The sequence below is a fragment of the Chlorocebus sabaeus genome, chromosome 26 (genome assembly GCF_047675955.1).
Source record: "Chlorocebus sabaeus isolate Y175 chromosome 26, mChlSab1.0.hap1, whole genome shotgun sequence".
NCBI lineage: Eukaryota > Metazoa > Chordata > Mammalia > Primates > Cercopithecidae > Chlorocebus > Chlorocebus sabaeus.
The window spans coordinates 18,383,036-18,403,621 of NC_132929.1; the positions used below are offsets into that span (position 1 = coordinate 18,383,036).

The window sequence follows — 20,586 nt, forward strand, 5'->3', positions numbered from 1 at the left end:
ACTCCTGACCTCGTGATCCACCCACCTCATCCTCCCAAAGTGCTGGGATTATTGGCATGAGCCACCACACCGGCCATTGTTTTGTTTTAAAGGAAGGGATAGGCTGGCAATTCTTTTTGTTTTTTCCTTTAATGGAGACAGTCTCTCCATTGGGCTATGTTGCCTGGGCTGGTCTTGAGCTCTGGTACTCAAGAAATCCTCCTGCCTCGGCCTCCCAAAGTGCTGGGATTATAGGCATGAGCCACTGTGCCCAGCCTGAGCTGGCCATTTTTAAAGATAGAATAGCATCATGAATGTGGCCTGTGATCAGATGTTTTTTTTTTTTTTCCTACATATTTTGGAATGCTAAAACTCTGTGTTTTTTCCTAGTCTCTGGAAAGTACGAGGAGAATCCTGGGTTTAGCCATTGAGGTAAGAAAATGTTAGTCATCAACTTAAGTATAAAAATTTATAGGAGATATCCTGATACTTCTGGCTGGAATTAGTGTTAAAGGGTAATGTATCAATATGCTTTATTATTTGAAATTAACAGTTGCTAAAATTGTCAAATTATGCACTAATGGGCCTTTTCTGTTTTTCCCTTTGACAGTATTGGAATATGACAGGGAAGATGAATTCACTATGAGTTTGTGACTTAATTATTTTGGGGGGCTACTATGTTAAAGTGTGTTAGTTTAAGAATACTAGTTCTGTCTGTAGCTCTAATCCTCTGAGAGCTTGGGTTTCTAAATTATTCTGTCTTGCTATTTGACAGCTCTTGTAGGTTTTGTTTCTATTGTTTTTGGTTCGTTTTGTTTTACTATCAGCCTTTTTCCCACTTCTTTTAGTCTCAGGATGCAGGGATCAAGACCATCACTATGCTGGATGAACAAGGGGGTGAGTTAAATTATTAGCAGAAATTCTTAATTTGACCATGATGCCAAAAAGCCCTAACAGATTAGCCACATACAAATTTCAGCCTTTGGGAGGGCCTTCCCTTTGTAAAGTAAGAATAGTATGTTTACTTCTTGTCTTCTGGTTTGAATAATGTCATGTTCACTGTCTATTTGGGATGGCAGGCAACAATGCCCAACTGTGTATATACCGAGTATGTGTTAGACCAGCATGGCTAACACATTAGACATTATGATAGTAACGTAGCTGGGATTACAGGTACCCACCACCACACCCAGCTAATTTTTTGTATTTTCAGTAGAGACAGGGTTTCACCGTGTTGGCCAGGTTGATCTCAAAGTCTTGACCTCAAGTGATCCGTCCACCTTGGCCTCCCAAAGTGCTGGGATTATAAGCATGAGCCACCATGTCTGGGCAGACATTGTGATATTCTTACATCATCCTCAGAAATCAAGTTAAGTCCTAAAACAGATCTAGATTCAGGTGTGCTTGGAAACACTTGAGTTGGCCCTGAGTAATCAAGTCTAGTTTTTATTACTCCTATAACAGCCCTCAGGTTTTGAACCTATCATAGAAATGATGGGGATTTGACTTGGTCAAAGTACCCTTAACTTGGTTGTAAGGATGATCTCTAAATAACCATCCCTTGGTCCTACTATACAAGATTCTTTTATTTTTTATTTTTATTTTTATTTTTATTTTTTTGAGGGGAATCCCACTCTGTCATCTAGGCTGGAGTTCAGTGGTGCAATTGCAGCTCACTGCAACCTCCAGCTGCCAGGTTCAAGTGATTCTCCTGCCTCAGCCTCCCAGGTAGCTGGGATTACAGGCACCCATCATCACACCAGCTGATTTTTGTATTTTTAGTAGAGATGGGGTTTCATCATGTTGGCCAGGCTGGTCTTGAACTCCTGACCTCAGGTGATCCGCCCACCTCGGCCTCCCAAAGTGCTGGGATCACAGGCATGAGCCACCATACCCAGCCATATACAAACTTCTTAGAACAAATTTTTCCACAGCAAGAGGCTAGGTGCCTCAGGATCAGTACGTGAAAGATTGTTATCATGTTGAATAGCTTCTAATACCTTTTGACACTGACATATTCACTGTGGGGAGTTATTGGTAGATTCAAGGTTGAAGTTTACTGCTCCATAATAATAGCATTTTCTGGTTGACACTGTGAATGGAACACAAAATGTAACTTTACAACTTATTCTTAGAACAACTAAACCGCATAGAAGAAGGCTTGGACCAAATAAATAAAGACATGAGAGAGACAGAGAAGACCTTAACAGAACTCAACAAATGCTGTGGCCTTTGTGTCTGCCCATGTAATAGGTGAGTTGATAAATTAAGACGGTTTCAAAATAAATAAATGAGAGTACCCCACCTTCTCCCGCCAGCTAAGGTCAGAAGTATGACTGGGCTTAATGAGGAACTCTATTAGATAAATCTAAGTTGTCTCTCCTTCAGGCAGATTAAGCTTTTTGTGTAAATACTGCTTGTTCACTGAAAACTGTGACTTATATTTGACCAATCCTGGGATCAAGTTCCAATTTCAATTTGTAGTGATACATGAAAAGGTTAAGAAGTATAGAGAAATGTATATCTGGATGATGGTGAGCAGGATGGAGTTATTTTCTTTTCCTTTCAAAAGGAGGAGTATTAACAAAATATTTATTTTGTGGTAGGCACATGAGTGATGGCCAAAAGAGTAGAAAAGTTGGGAAAGAATGGCAAAACATAAAAAAGACATAAATCTAATGTTAGATTATGTGATAGTGACCAAAGCTAGGTATACAGAACTGATAAAGGTTGGGTTGGAGAGCATCTTATAGAAGAGTTAGGATGTGGGTCGGGCTTTGAGTGATTAGAAGGATTTGGATGAACAGGGAGGAACAGTGAGGGCATTTCCTATGAAAGGTTCAAAATAAAGATTAACAAGGAGCTTGACTTAACTGAGCTGTGTGCTCATGTAGATGAGAAGTGGAAAGTAAGATATAAGTAGGTAGTAGAGGAACTTGAATGCCAAACTAAAGAGTTGATAGATTGGAGTGGAGTGTAAAAAGAAATGACAGTATCTGGAGATTGAATGACTGTACTCACTGCTGAAAGGTTTTGTTTTGTTTTGTTTTTTTTCCTGAGACAGGGTCTCTGTTACTCAGGCTGGAATGTAGCGGCGTGATCACAGCTTACTTAAGCCTCTCTTTCCTGGGCACAAGAGATCCTCCCACTTTTGCCTCCCAAAGTGCTGGTATTACAGGCATGAGCCACTGCACCCAGCCAAATTATTCTTTTTTTTTTTTTTTTTTTTTTTTTTTTTGAGACGGAGTCTCACTCTGTCGCCAGGCTGGAATGCAGTGGCGCAATCTTGGCTCACTGCAACCTCTGTCTCCTGGGTTCAAGTGATTCTCCTGCCTCAGCCTCTCAAGTAGCTGGGACTACAGGCGCCCACCACCACACTCAGCTAATTTTTGTATTTTTAGTAGAGACGGGGTTTCACCATGTTGGCCAGATGGTCTTGATCTGTTGACCTCATGATCCGCCCGCCTCAGCCTCCCCAGTTGCTGGGATTACAGGTGTGAGCCACCACACCTGGCCTCAAAGTATTCATTTTTAAAGAGCTTCTTAGACATTAGTATTTCATCCAGTTCTCAGCTGGTCTTGTAAACCAACAGTGGTTATATTTTTATATTTTCAGATAAGTGTTTTATGTAACAGCATTTTTGTGCCATTTCTACTGGAGAAAGTAGAGATTAATTGCTTGTCAGTCAACTTTAGTGTTTGTTTTGGCCATGAGGAGTTAAGATTTGACAGTGTTCTTCCTAGTCTTATCCATTGACTTCCTATTCTAACACAAGTCTGTTGACCTGTTTACACCTTGGTTGACTAATGGAAAGTTTTTTTCTTTTTTGAGACGGAGTCTCGCTCTGTCACCCAGGCTGGAGTACAGTGGTGTGATCTCGGCTCACTGCAACTTCCACCTTACAGGTTCAAGTGATTCTCCTGCCTCAGCCTCCCAAGTAGCTGGGATTACAAATATGTGCCACCATACCCGGCTAATTTTTATATTTTTAGCAGAGACAGGCTTTCACCATGTCGGCCAGACTGGTCTCAAACTCCTAACCTCAGGTGATCTACCCCCCTCTGCCTCCCAAAGTGCTGGGATTACAGGCGTGAGCTACTGCTCCCAGCTGAAAGTTCATATTTTAATAACTATAACTTGTCAATCAGAGCAGATTAGTTTAAGCAAACAAGTTAAAATGTACAGATTGTTTGATACAAACTCTTAGCTATGTTTTACAAAAATAATTGTACCTTTCTTTTGTGTTCCATCTACCTTCTTGGAAGAGTACAGAAGAGAGGAAATAGATGAATTTTCTTGAGATCAGATGTTAGGAGAACAAGGAAAAAGAAGTCTTCCCTAAAATCTTAGAGCAAGATCAACTCTAAGTCACGTGTTGATAAACAGGAAGAGCATTGAATTAGACCTAAAATGGTCTAATATCATGGAAAGTGGGAAATGCAGCTACAGAGCATTAATTTTATGTCTCTTTGTGTATCCCAGCCAAGCATAGGCAAGTTTTTCTTGAAGACTGGTAGGAAACAAGGTAGAGTATGGTCCTGAATCAGCGTTCTTCAGCCTCTAACCTCAGTAGAACCCTTTCTCAGTGGATCAAGAGAAGGCACTACTTTTTTAGAGATGGCATCTGCCTCTGTCTCCTGGGCTTGAGTGCAATGGCACCACCATAGCTCAGTGTAGCCTCAAACATCTGGGCTCAAGCAATCCACCCACCTCAGCCTACCAAGTAACTAGGATTACAGGTGTGTGCCACCATGCCCAGCTAATTGTTTAAATTTTTTGTAGATACGGGGGTCTTGCTATGTTGCCCAGGCTTGTATCAAACTCCTGGCCTCAAGAAATCCTCAACCTCCCAAAGCACTGGGATTACAGGCTTGAGCCACTGAACCCAACTGGCACTTCTTTCTTTTCTTTTTTCTGGTACTTCTTGAGAGATGGAATCAAGGGACTGCTGTAACAAAACAGTTCCCTGAAGAGAAGAAAGTATTATCTCAGTTAAAGATGTCTGATTGTAATTACCTTTCTTCCACCTATTTCTTTCTTATACCATTGAGACCTTGGCCAGTATGATATCTCTTATCCTCAGCTCTTCCTATCATTCTTGCCTGTGTCTTGATCTTTCTAATCTGCTAGTCTGTGTTTCTGTTAGGCTCATTATATGAATAACCATAATATGAGCTTCTTAAAGGTAGACGTGAGATCTTGGTCTTTTGTATAAGGCCTAGTCTTAGTACTGGCAGGAGTAGTCACAACCCAGGTCAGGTCCAGAGTTCCTTATTTGCCATTTGGAAATACTTTTTCTTTCTTTCTTTCTTTTTTTTTTTTTCCCGAGACAGGGTCTCACTCTGTTACCTAGGCTGGAGTGCAGTGGCACAGTCATGACTCACTGAAGCCTCAACCCATCCTCCAGCATCAGCCTCCCAAGTAGCTGGGATTACAGGCACATGTCACCACGCCCAGCTAATTTTGTGTTTTTTGTAGAGACAAGGTTTCACCATGTTGGCCAGGCTGGTCTCAGACCCTTGGGCTCAGGCAATCCACCCACCTTGGCCTCCAGAAGTGCTGGGATTGCAGGCATAAGCCATTAAGCCCTGCCGGCCATTCAGAAATCTAAAAAACGCTGAAAGCTTAAGTTTTGTTTCATTTTTGCTGTAATGGTGCCACAACTCATTAGGGTATAAAATGTAGCCTGAACTGAAGCTATGTTTAGCCTTTATTACTTGCTGTAAATATTAATTGGTTTCACTACAGAAATACTGTTTTTGAGTCAGGGTCTCACTCTGTCACCCAGGTTGGAGTACAGTGGTATGATCTTGGCTCACTGCAGCCTCGACCTCCCAGGTTCAAGTGATCCCCCTACCTCAGCCTCGTAAGTAGCTGGGACTACAGGTGTGTGTCACCATGCCTGGCATGTTTTTAAAACTTTTGTTTCTTCTTTTTTTTTTTTTTTTTTGAGACGGAGTCTCACTCTGTTGCCCAGGTTGGAGTACAGTGATACAGTCTCAGTTCACTGCAACCTCTGCCTCCTGGGTTCAACCGATTCTCCTGCCTCAGCCTCCCAAATAGCTGGGATTATTGGTGCCCGCCACCACGCCCAGCTAATTTTTGTATTTTTAGTAGAGATGGGGTTTGAACTCCTGACCTCAGGTGATCCGCCTGCCTCAGCCTCCCAAAGTGCTGGGATTACAGGCATGAGCCACCACGCCCAACCCTGTGTTTCTTTTTCCTTTTCTTTCTTCCTTTTTTTTTTTTTGAGACAGAATTTTACGTTGTCGCCCAGAGCGGAGTGCAGCCGTGTGGTCTCGGCTCACTGAAACCTTCACTTCCTGGGTTCAATGAATTCTTATGCCTCAGCCACCTAAGTAGCTGAGATTAGAGGCATGCACCAACACCTTGCTAACTATTGTATTTTTAGTAGAGACGGGTTTTGCCATGTTGGCCAGGATGGTCTTGAACTCCTGACCTCAAGTGATCCACCCACCTCGGCCTCCCAATATGCTGGGGTTGCAGGCATGAGCTACCGCACCTGGACTTTAAAAACTTTTTGTAGAGACGAGGTCTCACTATGTTGCTCAGGCTGGTCTCAAACTCCTAAGCTCAAGCAATCCTCATTGGCCTCCCAAAGTGCTGGTATTACAGACGTGAGCCACCACGCCCAATGTCACTACAGAAATATTAATGTATTTAATTATGTGGTACTGCCCAAAACATCTTGCCCTCAGTGGATTGGGATAACAGTTGTGGGCCTGTGTGTTAATTTAAGGTACTCTTCTGAGCATGTTAATTTAATCCTTAAATAGTAGCCTTAATATGAGATAGATGTTCTTTATTATTATCATTTTACATCCAGGCTACACTATGTAGTTAAATTGAGACCAACCTGGCAGAGGGTCAAAACCAGGCAGAGCCCTTACCTTTTTTTTTTTGAGACGGAGTCTCGCTCGGTCACCAGGCTGGAGTGCAGTGGCGTGATCTCAGCTCACCACAACCTCCGCCTCCCAGGTTCAACCGATTCTCCTGCCTCAGCCTCCCGAGTAGCTGGGATTACAGGCGTGCACCACCACACCCGGCTAATTTTTGTATTTTTTGTATAGACAGAGTTTTGCTTTGTTGCCTAGGCTGGCACATCTTTTTTAAATAAGACATTGAAATAGCTTTACTTAAAAAAATTCTGTATTAGAAGGATATTTTAACTGTAGCAAATTCTTTCTAAAGGATTAGTAGAATTTAGTAACAGATTACCAGGGTTAAACTTTAAGATGATGAATAAATGTCATTCTATGGTTTGTAAAATTTGAATTCTAAAAGAATAATAACACAAATCCTTTTTTTTTTTTGAGACGGAGTCTCACTCTCACCTAGGCTGGAGTGCAGTGGTGCAGTGGCAGGATCTCGGCTCAGCTCACTGCAAGCTCCGCCTCCTGGGTTCACGCCATTCTCCTGCCTCAGCCTCCCAAGTAGCTGGGACTACAAGCGTCCACCACCACACCTGGCTAACTTTTTGTATTTTTAGTACAGACGGGGTTTCACCGTGTTAGCCATGATGGTCTCCATTTCCTGATCTCATGATCCGCCCGCCTCGGCCTCCCAAAGTGCTGGGATTACAGGTGTGAGCCACTGCGCCCAGCCCAGAATTCCTTTTTTAAAATCACGTATCTTAGGCAGTAATTGATAAATTTTAAATCTAATTAATAAGAATTTGAAAGGAGACAGATTTAAAATGATAAGTCTCAGAATAGTAAACTGCTTGATGTCCCAGTTTAAACTTTTTATTTTTTTTTTTGAGATGGAGCCTTGCCTTGTCGCCCAGGCTGGAGTACAGTGGCGCCATCTCTGCTTTCTGCAAGCTCCGCCTCCCAGGTTCTCTCCATTCTCCTGCCTCAGCCTCCTGAGTAGCTGGGACTACAGGCGCCCGCCACCATGCCCGGCTAATTTTTTGTATTTTTAGTAGAGACGGGGTTTCACCATGTTAGCCGGGTTGGTCTCAATCTCCTGACCTCGTGATCTGCCTGCCTCGGCCTCCCGAAGTGCTGGGATTACAGGCGTGAGCCACCGCGCCTGGCCTTAAACATTCTTAGATAAGGTATTCTTCTGTCTTAACTTGCCTGTTTTATAAAGTCTAACAGTGGCACATCGTTTGAAGACAGATTGGCATTTCTGACCACTTACTAAAGTTCCAAATTGGCACTACAGGTTTTCTGCTATTCCAATCTTAAGTCATACTGAGGTGTAAAAATTCAGCTCCGACTAATTAAAATGAATATTGAATTATATTTCATTCAGTAGTTGAGTGCTGCTTCCATCCTGCTCACTAGAGACACAAATATGAGTAAGGCATACCTCTGGCCCTGCCTGTTTGTTTATCTTGACATTACTTTTTATACCTCATGTAGTATGGATATACAGTAGTTACTCAATAAATACTTGTTGATTTGAGTGTCCTTGAGAAACTTGTTGGCTGGTGGGAGAGTTTGATGTGTAAAAAGATTTTTTAAAATTACAATGAAAATAAAATATATAAGAAAATAAAATATATAATAGAAGTAATTAAGAGAAATCTTAATCACTAAGAGGAAGGAGTCTCATAGCATCTCCACTGGTTTTTGACTTCTCTCGTATTTTCTAATTTTAGGAAAGAATATAATCACCCAAAATTCTGAGGAAAAATGAAATATGCTCTGGTTTAAATAGTTTTCTTATTTTTCTTTTTATCTAGATTCTCAGATGTTGGTTGTTTCTGTGAAACCAGGCAGGAAATTGAATACATTATGTTTTTAAACATTAAACCTGCTTCTGTTCTGTTTGAGTGGCATTTACTATTTTCTGCATTTCATTCTCTCACCTAATCTCTTCCTTTCTAATCTGCTTACTAAAAATGAAGATTTAACATCAGAAGCCGGGCTCAGTAACTGATCAAAGGGAACTTTAAGATGCAGTCTTGTGGCGCAGTTTGGGCTGCTAACCTGCTATCTAAAGGTGATGCTTCAAATGGCTTTTCTGTGCATGTGCATGGATTTTGTGAATGGTGGAAACTGTCTCTAAACCTGTGTGGTGGTGTGTAGTGTAAAGTGAATTTGTTCTTGATGGGTGCTGTCTCACAAAAGATGGACTTGACAAAAGGACCTTAATTTATAATACCATTCTTTGACAAATGTCTCTGATAACTAAGTTTTTGCTAAATAACATTTAAGATTACCAAAATAACATTACTCCTGGAGTTTCTTAAGAAATTCAAAATAGGTTGATCTTTGAGACAGCTGCTGCAGTCTAGTTCTGATAAAAGGTAAGGGAAGTCATGCTAAATGCTTCTCTGTCTTCATAGGACTTTGATTTTAGTATCCTGTCTTCCATTAAGTTTCCCTACTTTTTACTGGTTCTTGAGTCAAGATTTCCTCTGTTAAAGTTTTGCTTCTAATCATTTAGATTACCCATGATTTAGGCCACTACCAAATTAAGGAATCAATTGTCAGTCTAGTCATCTCAAATCCTATTTGGAACAAGGTGGGATATAAAATTTTAAATGCTACCATATCTGGTATCTTCTTCCCTTAAATAAGGGTTTCCCCTTTACATATGTTATAAACTATTCTATAATTCCTGTTACATCATGTGTTAACTTGCTGTGATTTCATGTTGAATTAATACAGAGCTAACTAATCTTAATTTTTCATCGGAGATAAGTTTTGTCAGCTTACTGTTTATTATTGTGTCTCTTAATTTTAGATCTTTATAAGAATTATGAAGACCATGATTAAATGTTAACAAATTAAGTATTTGATTTCTACCCTTTGTTTCCTGCCCACCTTTTTCCTTCTTTCCTTAGTTTGACCATCCAAACCACACACACACTCACATTCACTCTTTATTATTAGTTTGTATTTATTTGGTCCCTTTTCTCCTTGATGTGAAATAATCACAGCTAATATTTAGTTTTATTTTTGCTATTTTTAATTCAGTTAAAACTAATATTGATGCAACCAAAACTAAAATAAGAAATTATTGTTTTTGTGTTCATATCTTAATATTACAGTTTTATCCTTAATAGCAGTTTCCTGAATTGATTAGGGATATTTCAGATTCTTAAAACTTGCCTTTTTTTTTTTTGAGACAGAGTCTTGCTGTGTCCCCCAGGCTGGAGTATAGTGGCTCAATCTCAGCTCACTGCAACCTCTGCCTCCCGGGTTCAAGCAATTCTCCTGCCTCAGCCTCACGAGTAGCTGGGATTATAAGCTTGTGCCACCACACCCGGCTAATTTTTTGTATTTTTAGTACAGAAGGGGTTTCACCATGTTGATCAGGCTGGTCTTGAACTCCTGACCTCAAGTAATTCACCTGCCTTGGCCTCCCAAAATGCTGAAATTACAGGCATGAGCCACCATGCCCAAAAACTTGCCATTTTTGAATGAGACATTTAAGTGGAAAAAAAAGAGGTTCCAGTTAAAGACTATTAGACCACTCAAAACTAACAGTCAGTTGTAAATCTAAGTTTCTAGATGGAGTTCTGAATTAAGACTTACCACAAATTTACTTAGGCATTTTGTCATGAAGACTAATTTCTTCCCAGAGGGGCTGTTTTTTTTCAAGAGTCCTGTCACAGATTAGAGCTATTATTTCTTACTGTAGACTAAAACAACCTGGTCCTAGTAATCTTTCATGTCACCGTATTCCAGCTACTTTCATCTACCTGTAGATCTCAAAGCTAAGAAATGGTAATGGACCAAAAAATAAACATGCCAGTTGGTAATCCGTGCACTTACAGGCATGAACTGTTGACTAAGGGTCAGGTTGAAGTTGAAGCCAATGAATTAAAATATTTATCCAGTGATTTACAAAGCAGTTTTATGTCTGTTATCAACAGAACATTTTATAGCCCTGCTAAACATTAAGTGTTGTTATTATCCTAGTTTACTTACAAAGAAAGGGATTCTCTGAAATTGAAGTTTGCTTAAGATTCTGTAGCTTCTGAATGACATGCGTAGGATTGGGATTTAAGTTATTTTACTCCAAATGCTGTTACTTTTGTTTGTTTGTTTTTTGTTTGTTTGTTTGTTTTTAGATGGAGTCTCACTCTGTCGCTCAGGCTGGAGTGCAGTGGTGCGATCTCGGTCCACTGTACCCTCCGCCCTCCGAGTTCAAGTGATTCTCCTGCCTCAGGCTCCCAAGTAGCTAGGATTACAGGCACCTGCCACCGCGCCTGGCTAATTTTTCGTACTTTTAGTAGAGACAGGGTTTCACCATCTTGGCCAGGCTGGTCTTGAATTCCTGACCTCATGATCCACCCGCTTTGGCCTCCCAAACTGCTGGGATTACAGGTGTGAGCCACTGCGCCTGGCCTTTTTGTTTGTTTTAATCCTGACCTGTCCCTTTGCTTCTTCCAGATTAACTACTTAGTGTTCCAGTATAGAGACTACTAGAGTCTGTAGACAGACTACCAGAGTAATCTAAAGTACTCCTCCTGGATCGCTAAATGTCCCACTGACCTTATATAAAACACAACAAGTGATTCCCAGGCTTTACCCCCTATGTATTGGAGTAGAATCTCCAGAGTGCAACCTACATATCTATGTGTTCTACAGCAGGGGCCCTCAACACCCCAGCCATGGACCACTACTAGTCCATGGCCTGTTAATAGAAACTGGTCCTCATAGCAGGAGGTGAGCATTACTGCCTGAGCTCCGCCTCCTCTCAGATCAGCAGTGGCATTACATTCTCATAGGAGCAAGAACCCTATTGTGAACTGCGTGTGTGAGGGATCTAGTTGTGTGCTCCTTATGAGAATCTAACTAATGCCTGATGATCTGGGGTGGAACAATTTCATCCCCAAAGCATCACCTGGTCCCCATCTGTGGAAAAATAGTCTTCCATGAAACTGGTCCCCAGTGCCAAAAAGGTTGAGGACCACTGAGGTCGCTCTGATACTCAGTTAAGTTTGGAAGGTATTACCTTTAAAGCATCTAAGACCCTTTGGAAGGAAAGTAATTAATTTAAAAACATTACTATATTTGTGAACATTTTTTATTTTATTAACTTAGGTAAGCAGCTATCTGACAATGCCTTAAAAACAGGTTCCAACTTGATGGAGGAAACTCCAGGGTGATGGCAAGTGACAGGGTCTCGAGCAACCAAAAGGCATTACCTAGAGTGGATGTGCTGAATGAGACACACTGAACTGTCACACCACCTCTTCATAAACATGCAGAACATACTATAACTGCAAGAAAAAAAGTAGTTTTTTTCCCATCCCATTTGAAGGTAAACATGCCAACACAATGCAAAACTGTAAAAAAAAATCAAAGGCAGCTTTTTGTGTCTTTTCCCCTTGATACAGAAAGAACATCTTCAAAGATCCAGTCTTCTTTTTTTTTTTTTTTGAGACAGAGTCTCACTCTGTTGCCCAGGCTGGAGTGCAGTGGCATAATCTGGGCTCACTGCAACCTCCGCCTCCCGGGTTCAAGTGATTCTTCTGCCTCAGCCTCCTGAATTGCTGGGACTACAGGGGAGCGCCATCATGCCCAGCTAATTTTTATGTTTTTGGTAGAGACAGGGTTTCACCACGTTGGCCAGGCTGGTCTCAAACTCCTGACTTTGTGATCCGCCTGCCTTGGCCTCCCAAAGTGCTGGTATTACAGATGTGAACCACCGCACTTAGCCAAGATCCAGTCATTTTAAAGACAGCAGAGTTTGATAACCAATCTGATTCTTTGTTTATAGACTATGCTTCAATTAAAAATCATTCACATGATCATTTTAAAACAATTCATTGGCACCTTATGCCCTTATATCTAATTATGGAAAGAAGAATTCTCATAAGTGTAAAGAATTTTTTCAGATATTGCCTCTTAATGTTGGGAAGGAGTTTGGAGCGCATATATATGCCTTAATAGACCAGAACCCACAGGTCATGTCCCAGTCTACTCCTCTTTTTGTGCTGTCAGAAACACAATATCTCATTAGTTACTTTGGAATTTCAACCCTCTCTCTCGAACCTGTTCCACAATCTGAAATTCTAATAAAAGCCCCACTTCTATTACCTCTGTTAATATTTGTGGTTATTAACTTTCTGTTAAACTAATATATTGCTTTTGTTTTATTTAGTAGCACTTACTCTGCTCTAGAATTTTGCCTGGGACCTTTCTTACTAATAACAAAGGATACATGTGAATATTTATTTTAAAAATGTATATCCTACCTTGTTCCAGGAAAAATTTAACATGACTTCTTAATAAATAAATGAGTTAATTAATAAAAATAGCATAGAAACATAATTATGAGAACTTAAAGTGGTACCATGAAACACACTTTGATAACTAGCCTTTCAGTGTTCATAAATTTGCCTTTGCAGTGCCTCTCACAAAAAAAAGTAGTAGTATCCTTTCTGTAATATTAATGGTAAAGGTCTAAGATTCAATTCTAGGTTTGCCAAAAATGAATCCTTACATACCTATCAAGAAATAAGTCACTTTTTTCATAAAATCTCTTCCCTACCTTTTTATTTTGAAATTTTAATACTTCCTTATTAATGTAAAAGGTAGAATAAATCAGAGACCAATATTTGAGCAACATTCTATTTTGTTTTTGTTTATAGAAAAGTGAAAACTAAAATTGAATGAAAACTTGACTTTAGCCAAATAATCAAGAAAAGTTTTGTGTTACTTTTCCATAATAGCCATTTTTTTTCCCTGTAATAGCCACTTTTTCTTTCTTTCTTAAGATGGAGTGTCACCCTCTTGCCCAGGCTGGAGTGCAGTGGTGCAATCTCAGCTCACTGCAACCTCCACCTCTCAGGCTCAAGCGATTCTCCCGACTCAGCCTCCCCAGTAGCTGGGATTATAGGCGGATGGTGCTGCACCCAGCTAATTTTTGTATTTTTAGTAGAGATGGGGTTTCACCATGTTGCCCAGGTTGGTCTTGAACTCCTGACCTCAGGTGATCCACCCACCTCAACCTCCCAAAGTGCTGGGATTACCGGCGTGAGCCACTGTGCCTGGCCTCAATCTTTTTTTTTTTTTTTTTTTTTTTTTTAGAGGAAACTCTTAAATGAAAAGCTCCTACACTATAGGATTTATGAATGACCGCTTGTGTGGTCAGGGTACTTATTTGTCCGCTGATTGTCCAATTTGGAAATTATTCATGGTTTTCTTTCCTGATGGCTGGTTTGTTTATAAGAAACCATTGTTTAAAATTTCATGGAAAATTCTAATAAAAACTGATTAGCTAGAACTACACTGGTTCAAATTCAGCCTTCTTATTTAAAAAATTTTTATTTATTTATTTAAGATTTAAGGTCTCACTCTGTCACCCAGGCTGGAGTGCAGTGGCACTACCATGGCTCACTGCAGCCTCAACCTGGGCTTAAGCAGTCCTCCCACCTCAGCCTCTCGAGTAGCTGGGACCACAGACGTGCATCACCACACCCAGCTAATGTTTGTATTTTTTTATAGAGATGGCATTTTGAGGCAGGGAGCAGTGGCTCACAAGCCTGTAGTCCCAGCACTTTGGGATGCCGAGGTGGGTGGATCACTTGAGGTCAGGAGTATGAGAGATGGGGTTTTGCCATGTTGCCCTGGCTGATCTTAAACTCCTGAGTTAAAGCAATCCACCTGCCTTGGCCTCCCAAAGTGCTGGGAGTACAGGCGTGAGCCACTGCACCCAGCATCAGCCCTCTTATTCTGTCATCCCTTGTCAACCTCTGAGGTGCCTTCAAGGAACCTCTTAAGGTATCCCAGAACACTTTTTCTAAGAGACCTTTTTTTAAGTAACGTGCATTAACCTCTTTTCCAGATAGTGCTGGATACACTAGGAAGAGAAAAGCAAAACGATAGTGCCAGAGGCTAAGGGAACCTGAAAAATCAAATAGTTTTCTTTTTTGCTACTTGCTAACAACCTAGTGAAGATTTGGTAGAAGCAGTATTTGGACCTTTTTAAAATTTTTTTTAGTGTCAATGGGTTTACATAATTCATCTATTTCCTATCCCATATTGCCATGGAGCATAGTGTAGATCATCTAGACTTAGCTGTATGCAGCTTTTCTACTAGAGTTGTTAGTGTCATCCTCAAGGTAACAGGCACTAATAATTAGAACTCTCCCTCTTCTTTTTTTTGGTATCTCCCTACACTCCTGACTCTTATATAGAACAAAGAACTTTGAGTCTGGCAAGGCTTATAAGACAACATGGGGAGATGGTGGAGAAAACTCACCTTGCAATGTAGTATCTAAACAGCCAGGCCCAGTGACAAATGGTCAGCCTCAGCAACCAACGACAGGAGCAGCCAGTGGTGGATACATTAAACGGTATGCCAACTCCTCCCGATATTCCTGTACCTTTCTTAATGGATGGTTCACTTAGGAGATGAGTTTAGCAGTACATGACCCCTAACTAATAAATAAAAATTGTGTTTATTCTATTTTTAAAATGCATTTAAAAATCTGCCCACTGACAAAATGTGGGGTTTTTTTGTTTGTTTTTTTGTTTGTTTGTTGTTTTGTTTTGAGACAGAGTCTTGCTGTGTTGCCCAGGCTGGAGTGCAGTGGCGTGATCTCAGCTCACTGCAACCTCCACCTCCCAGGTTCAAGTAATTCTCCTGCCACAGCCTCCTGAGTAGCTGGGACTACAGGCGTGCGCCACCACGCCCAGCTAATTTTTGTATTTTTAGTAGAGACAGGGTTTCACCATTCTGACCAGGCTAGTCTTGGACTCCTGACCTCAGGTGATCCACCTGCCTCGGCCTCCCAAAGTGCTGGGATTACAGGCATGAACTACCACACCTGGCCAGACAAAATATTGACTGTGGTGGTTGACCTTGGATGACGGGATTAACTTTTCTTTATACTTTTCCGTACTTTCCGAATTATTGAACTAGACATACTTTACTTTTGTAGATAGAAAAAAATATGTTTTAAAATGTGTCATCTAGAGCAAGGGTCAGCTAGATTCCTATAAGAAGATCTGTGACGAGCCAGAGAGTCAATATTTCAGACTTTTCAGGCCATACAGTCTCTTGCAATTACTCAACTCCGTTGTAGGGTTAAAGCAGGCATAAACAATATGTAAACAAATGTGCATACTGTGTTTGAATAACACTTGATTTACATAATCAGATGGTGATCCAACCTCTCTTTTAGAGCCGTGGTTCTTTAGATAGACTTAACTGTGCATTAGAACCACTTGAGGGGCTTATGAAACCATAGGTTTCTGGGATGCACTTACAGTTTCTGATTTAGTAGGTCTGGAGTAGAGTGTGAGAATTAGCATGTTCCCATGTCTAACAGCTTCCCAGGTGATGCTGGGAATTACGCTTTGAGAAACGCTGTTTTAGAGTTGTTTCTTTCTTTTCTTACATGGCTTTAAGACACTGTGCTCTCTTTGATGAGTCTTCCAGTTTTTATTATAGAATGTTTCCCAAGAATGGTAACCTATATTCCTTTGGATCTTATACTTGCTAAGAGTCATTTTGGTTACTTACTTTTGTGAAAATTAAATCCAGATTTACTCCATTTAAATTCAGAAAAATCTATGGAATTAACTGTCTTCTTGTGATAGCATAACTAATGATGCCAGAGAAGATGAAATGGAAGAGAACCTGACTCAAGTGGGTAGTATCCTGGGAAATCTAAAAGACATGGCCTTGAACATAGGCAATGAGATTGATGCTCAAAATCCGCAAATAAAACGAATCACAGACAAGGTAAAAGCTTTTTATTGCCACAAGAAAATGAGACACTCAGTGCAGTGTTTCCGTAATAGACATCTGTGCTAGATGCTATGGGGGACATGGTAGAAGAAGCTCCTGGACTCATAGGTCTTAGTTCTGATGAGGTGGTGGTTTGTTTGTTTGTTTTTTTGAGATGGAGTCTCACTCTGTTGCCAGCCTGGAGTGCAGTGGCACAATCTCAGCTCACTGCAACCTTCGTCTCCCGGGTTCAAGCAATTCTGCTGCCTCGGCCTCCCGAGTCCCTGGGACTACAGGCACACGCCACCACGCCCAGCTAATTTTTGTATTTTTAGTAAAGACAGGGTTTCATCATGTTGGCCAGGATGGTCTCAATCTGTTGACCTCATGATCTGCCTGCCTCTGCCTCCCAAAGTGCTGGGATTACAGGCGTGAGCCAACACGCCCGGCGAGGTGGTGGTTCTAACACATAAAACAAGAGCCAAGTCCTCCCCCTCATGGCAGTTGGTGCCTTTTGAAACCAGAGTTTTGGAATGTAGTAGTTTTACTTAAACCTTCACACATGAAGCTTAGTATCTACTTTAGCCTTTGAGTGTGTTTTTTTCTCTACCAAATGAGTAAGTTTTATTTTGTTAACTAATTTTTTAATTGAGAATGGGGTCTTGCTCTGTCGCCTAGGGTAGTGCAGTGGTACAGTCACAGCCCACTGCAGCCTACCTCCCAGGCCAAAGCTAAAGCTTTCCTCCCACATCAGCCTATTTTGTTAACTAAAAATAAATTAAGTTCCTGAATCCTTATCTCATGAAAGAAAATCCATTCTACAGAATAGTTCGTATAGAGTGGTCACACGAAATAGAGTCATGTGAGTGAAAGAAAGTTGTGATTTTTTTTCTTTCCCCCTTAACTTTACATGATACTGTGGAAGTGAAATTGTTTTTGGTGTTTCAATGTGTCACATGTAAAAGTCATACCTTGACCAGCTGTAGTAGCTCCACACCTGTAATCTCAACACTTTGAGAGGCCAAGGCAGGAGGATTGCTTGAGCTCAGGAGTTTAAGACCAGAGCAAGACCTAGACTGTACTAAAAACATTTAAAAATTGACTAGGCATGGTGGCATGTGCCTATTGTCCCAGTTACTCTGGAGGCTGAGGAGAAGGATTGCTTGAGTGTAGGAGTTGAAGGCTGCAGTGAGCTGTGATTGCACCATTGCATTCCAGCCTGGGCAACAGAGTGAGACCCTGTCTCAAAAAGAAAGAAAAAAAAGTCATACCTCATTGAAATCTCAGTGAACTTTAAAGTTTAGGGTGAGTTTTTAAGCTTGGCTCTCTGTTAAATCACTTTTGATGGATTTAATTGAAACAGTGGTTCACAAGATGCTTTAAATGCTGCAGTCTGGGTTTAGGCTACATTTACCTGTCATTTTTTTTTTTTTTTTTTTTTTTTTTTTTTTTTGAGACAGAGTCTCGCTCTCTCCCCCTAGCTGGAGTGCAGTGGCGAGATCTCGGCTCACTGCAAGCTCCGCCTCCCGGGTTTCTGCCATTCTCCTGCCTCAGCCTCCCAAGTAGCTGGGACTACAGGCGCCTGCCACCACGCCCGGCTAGTTTTTTGTATTTTTAGTAGAGGCGGGGTTTCACCGTGGTCTCGATCTCCTGACCTTGTGATCCGCCCGCCTCAGCCTCCCAAAGTGCTGGGATTACAGGCGTGAGCCACCGCGCCCGGCCTTTACCTGTCATTTTAATTCAGATGTTGGTGTGGATGGTTATAGATTCGTTCCAAAGATCTTTGGAAAGGTTATTTCAGTCTCTCCAGGTTAGACTTAGGGTGTCTGAATCCAGATGAGATTCTGTGATTCAGTTCAGAGGACTCACACAAGGTCCAATCTTTAACAGAGAGGAGCACTCTTTCGTATTTCATCACATCAAAAAATGCCATTGATTACAGGATGCATCCCAGTTTTAAGCGTGTTAAACTATGAAAAAATGTGTTATAGAATTGATGAAATATTGACAAGGTCTTATATGTTACATCTTTGTCATGTTTATATACCAGGGTTTTTCCAAATGAATTTCATGTTCTGTTACTTCTTGCCCAACATGAGTTTTGTAATGTAACCTCACGTGGTTTCTTGGATTTTCTCACTGTGTCAGTTACTCCAAGTGTAAAATGTTTAATTTTTATTAGAGTTACTTACCTTGTAAAATAAAGCTGATATCTTTCTTGTTTTTCAGGCTGACACCAACAAAGATCGTATTGATATTGCCAATGCCAGAGCAAAGAAACTCATTGACAGCTAAAGCTACTGCTGTTCTTCTTTATCATTTATTCACTTCCGTAGCTCCTCCTTGAAAGTTATTACCTTTTCAGAGTTTAAATTTTCGGTTCCACGCTCTTCTAATTGGGAGATAATATGGAAGAAGGGCCAGAGCAGTCACAGCCCTCCTTCTCTTTTGTTTTCTATTGAGGGCCAACCGCTGCTCGGCCTTCCTTCTAGTATTTTCTTTTTCAATTCATACTCTTAGATTGGTTTTCATATGTCATGTATAATGTTTTCATCTTCCTCATATACTTTAGCAGGTTCTTTTGCTTTCAAGATTTGGAAGCATTGCCAAAGACAGCCATGAAGAAGGAAGCTGTAGAGGTGTTCTTTGTTGTTGTTGTTTATTTTTGCTTTTGTGGTAGAGGGAGGGACACGAGATAAGAGGTTGTTACCTCGGTAAAAACCTTCAGGCCACAAAACAAAAAGTTGCATAGCCACAGCGAAGATATAGTTGAATATAGTTTTTGATTTAAGTTGCGGTTATAGCCAATTTAGGCTAATGCTTGATTTTGGAGCTTTTATATACAAAATTTTTGTTAAGCATCACAGTTTTGCAACCTCTGCTCCAAAGAGAAAAATAGAATGAGTTTTCTTTCTTTCTTTTTTTTTTTTTCTCCTGAGTCAGAGTCTCGCTCTGTCACCCAGGCTGGAGTGCAGTGGCGCGATCTGGGCTCACTGCAACCTCAGCCTCCTCGATTCAAGTGATTCTCCTGCCTCAGCCTCCTAAGTAGCTGGGATTACAGGCGCATGCCACCATGCTCAGCTAATTTTTGTATTTTTAGTAGAGACAGGGTTTCACCACGTCAGGCTGGTCTTGAACTCCTGACCTCGTGATCCACCCACCTTGACCTCCCAAAGTACTGGGATTACAGGTGTGAGCCACCGTGCCTGGCCAAGTTTTCTTAAAGTGAGCTTAATTTCTGAACTCTTAGTGATTCATATATGTACATAAATCTGTGATCCCATTTCTTATTGTACCATTCAGGAACACTTTGTATAAATAAGTGGCTTTTTATTTCATATTATTAGTAGTATCATGGTTCCATTACAGGCCTATTAACCTCATACATTGTCATTAGTCTTTGAAGAAAAAATATGTAAATATATATGTGTAACAAGAGAATTTCTCTCTAAAGCAAGGGCTTAAAATTTTTTGGAAAAGTTTGACAAAGTATACCACATGAATTCAGATTTACCTCAATGCTAAGAATTATGTTTAGTTAGGAAAAGGAAAGTCATTTTGATCTCAGGTAGAAAAGTAGGTTGCTTTGAGTTTTATGTAGCTTTAGACTTTAAAAAGTTAGAATTTATTCTGTTACTAAAAATTATTTGAAAAAATTATGCCTCTGGTTTAATTGTTGGTGATTACACACTGTCTTTCTCTTATCCTTGTGTATTGAATTATGTCCATAATCAAGTTGATGTGGATCCTGAAAAGTGTTAAGAAAATCTGATTGGTATTTGTCACATTTATTTTAAAATTAGCATCTGAACACTTCAAAGCTGTCAGTGTGAATTGGTTTCACCAATAACCACTGCTTGATCCTTACAATTAAAATTTTTAACTAACTAATGGTATTGTTCTTTCAAATAGGTAACATGTTTCTATGACTGTTATTT

The 20,586-nt window shown here is 40.5% G+C and overlaps 1 protein-coding gene across 4 annotated transcripts in view; it reads left to right on the plus strand.

Annotated features, from left to right (window-relative positions):
• Nucleotides 1-20,539, plus strand: part of SNAP23 (synaptosome associated protein 23) — a 41,785-nt gene extending 21,246 nt beyond the window's left edge. For all 4 annotated transcript variants that reach the window (XM_008016896.3, XM_008016895.3, XM_073012083.1 and 1 more), the window contains 6 exons: nucleotides 370-411; nucleotides 828-876; nucleotides 2,115-2,232; nucleotides 15,111-15,269; nucleotides 16,519-16,663; nucleotides 18,878-20,539. In XM_008016896.3, coding sequence (XP_008015087.1) covers nucleotides 370-411; nucleotides 828-876; nucleotides 2,115-2,232; nucleotides 15,111-15,269; nucleotides 16,519-16,663; nucleotides 18,878-18,943 — 579 coding nt within the window. In that variant the 3' untranslated portion in view covers nucleotides 18,944-20,539. The remainder of the gene's footprint in view (nucleotides 1-369; nucleotides 412-827; nucleotides 877-2,114; nucleotides 2,233-15,110; nucleotides 15,270-16,518; nucleotides 16,664-18,877) is intronic.
• The last annotated feature ends 47 nt before the right edge of the window (nucleotides 20,540-20,586 follow it).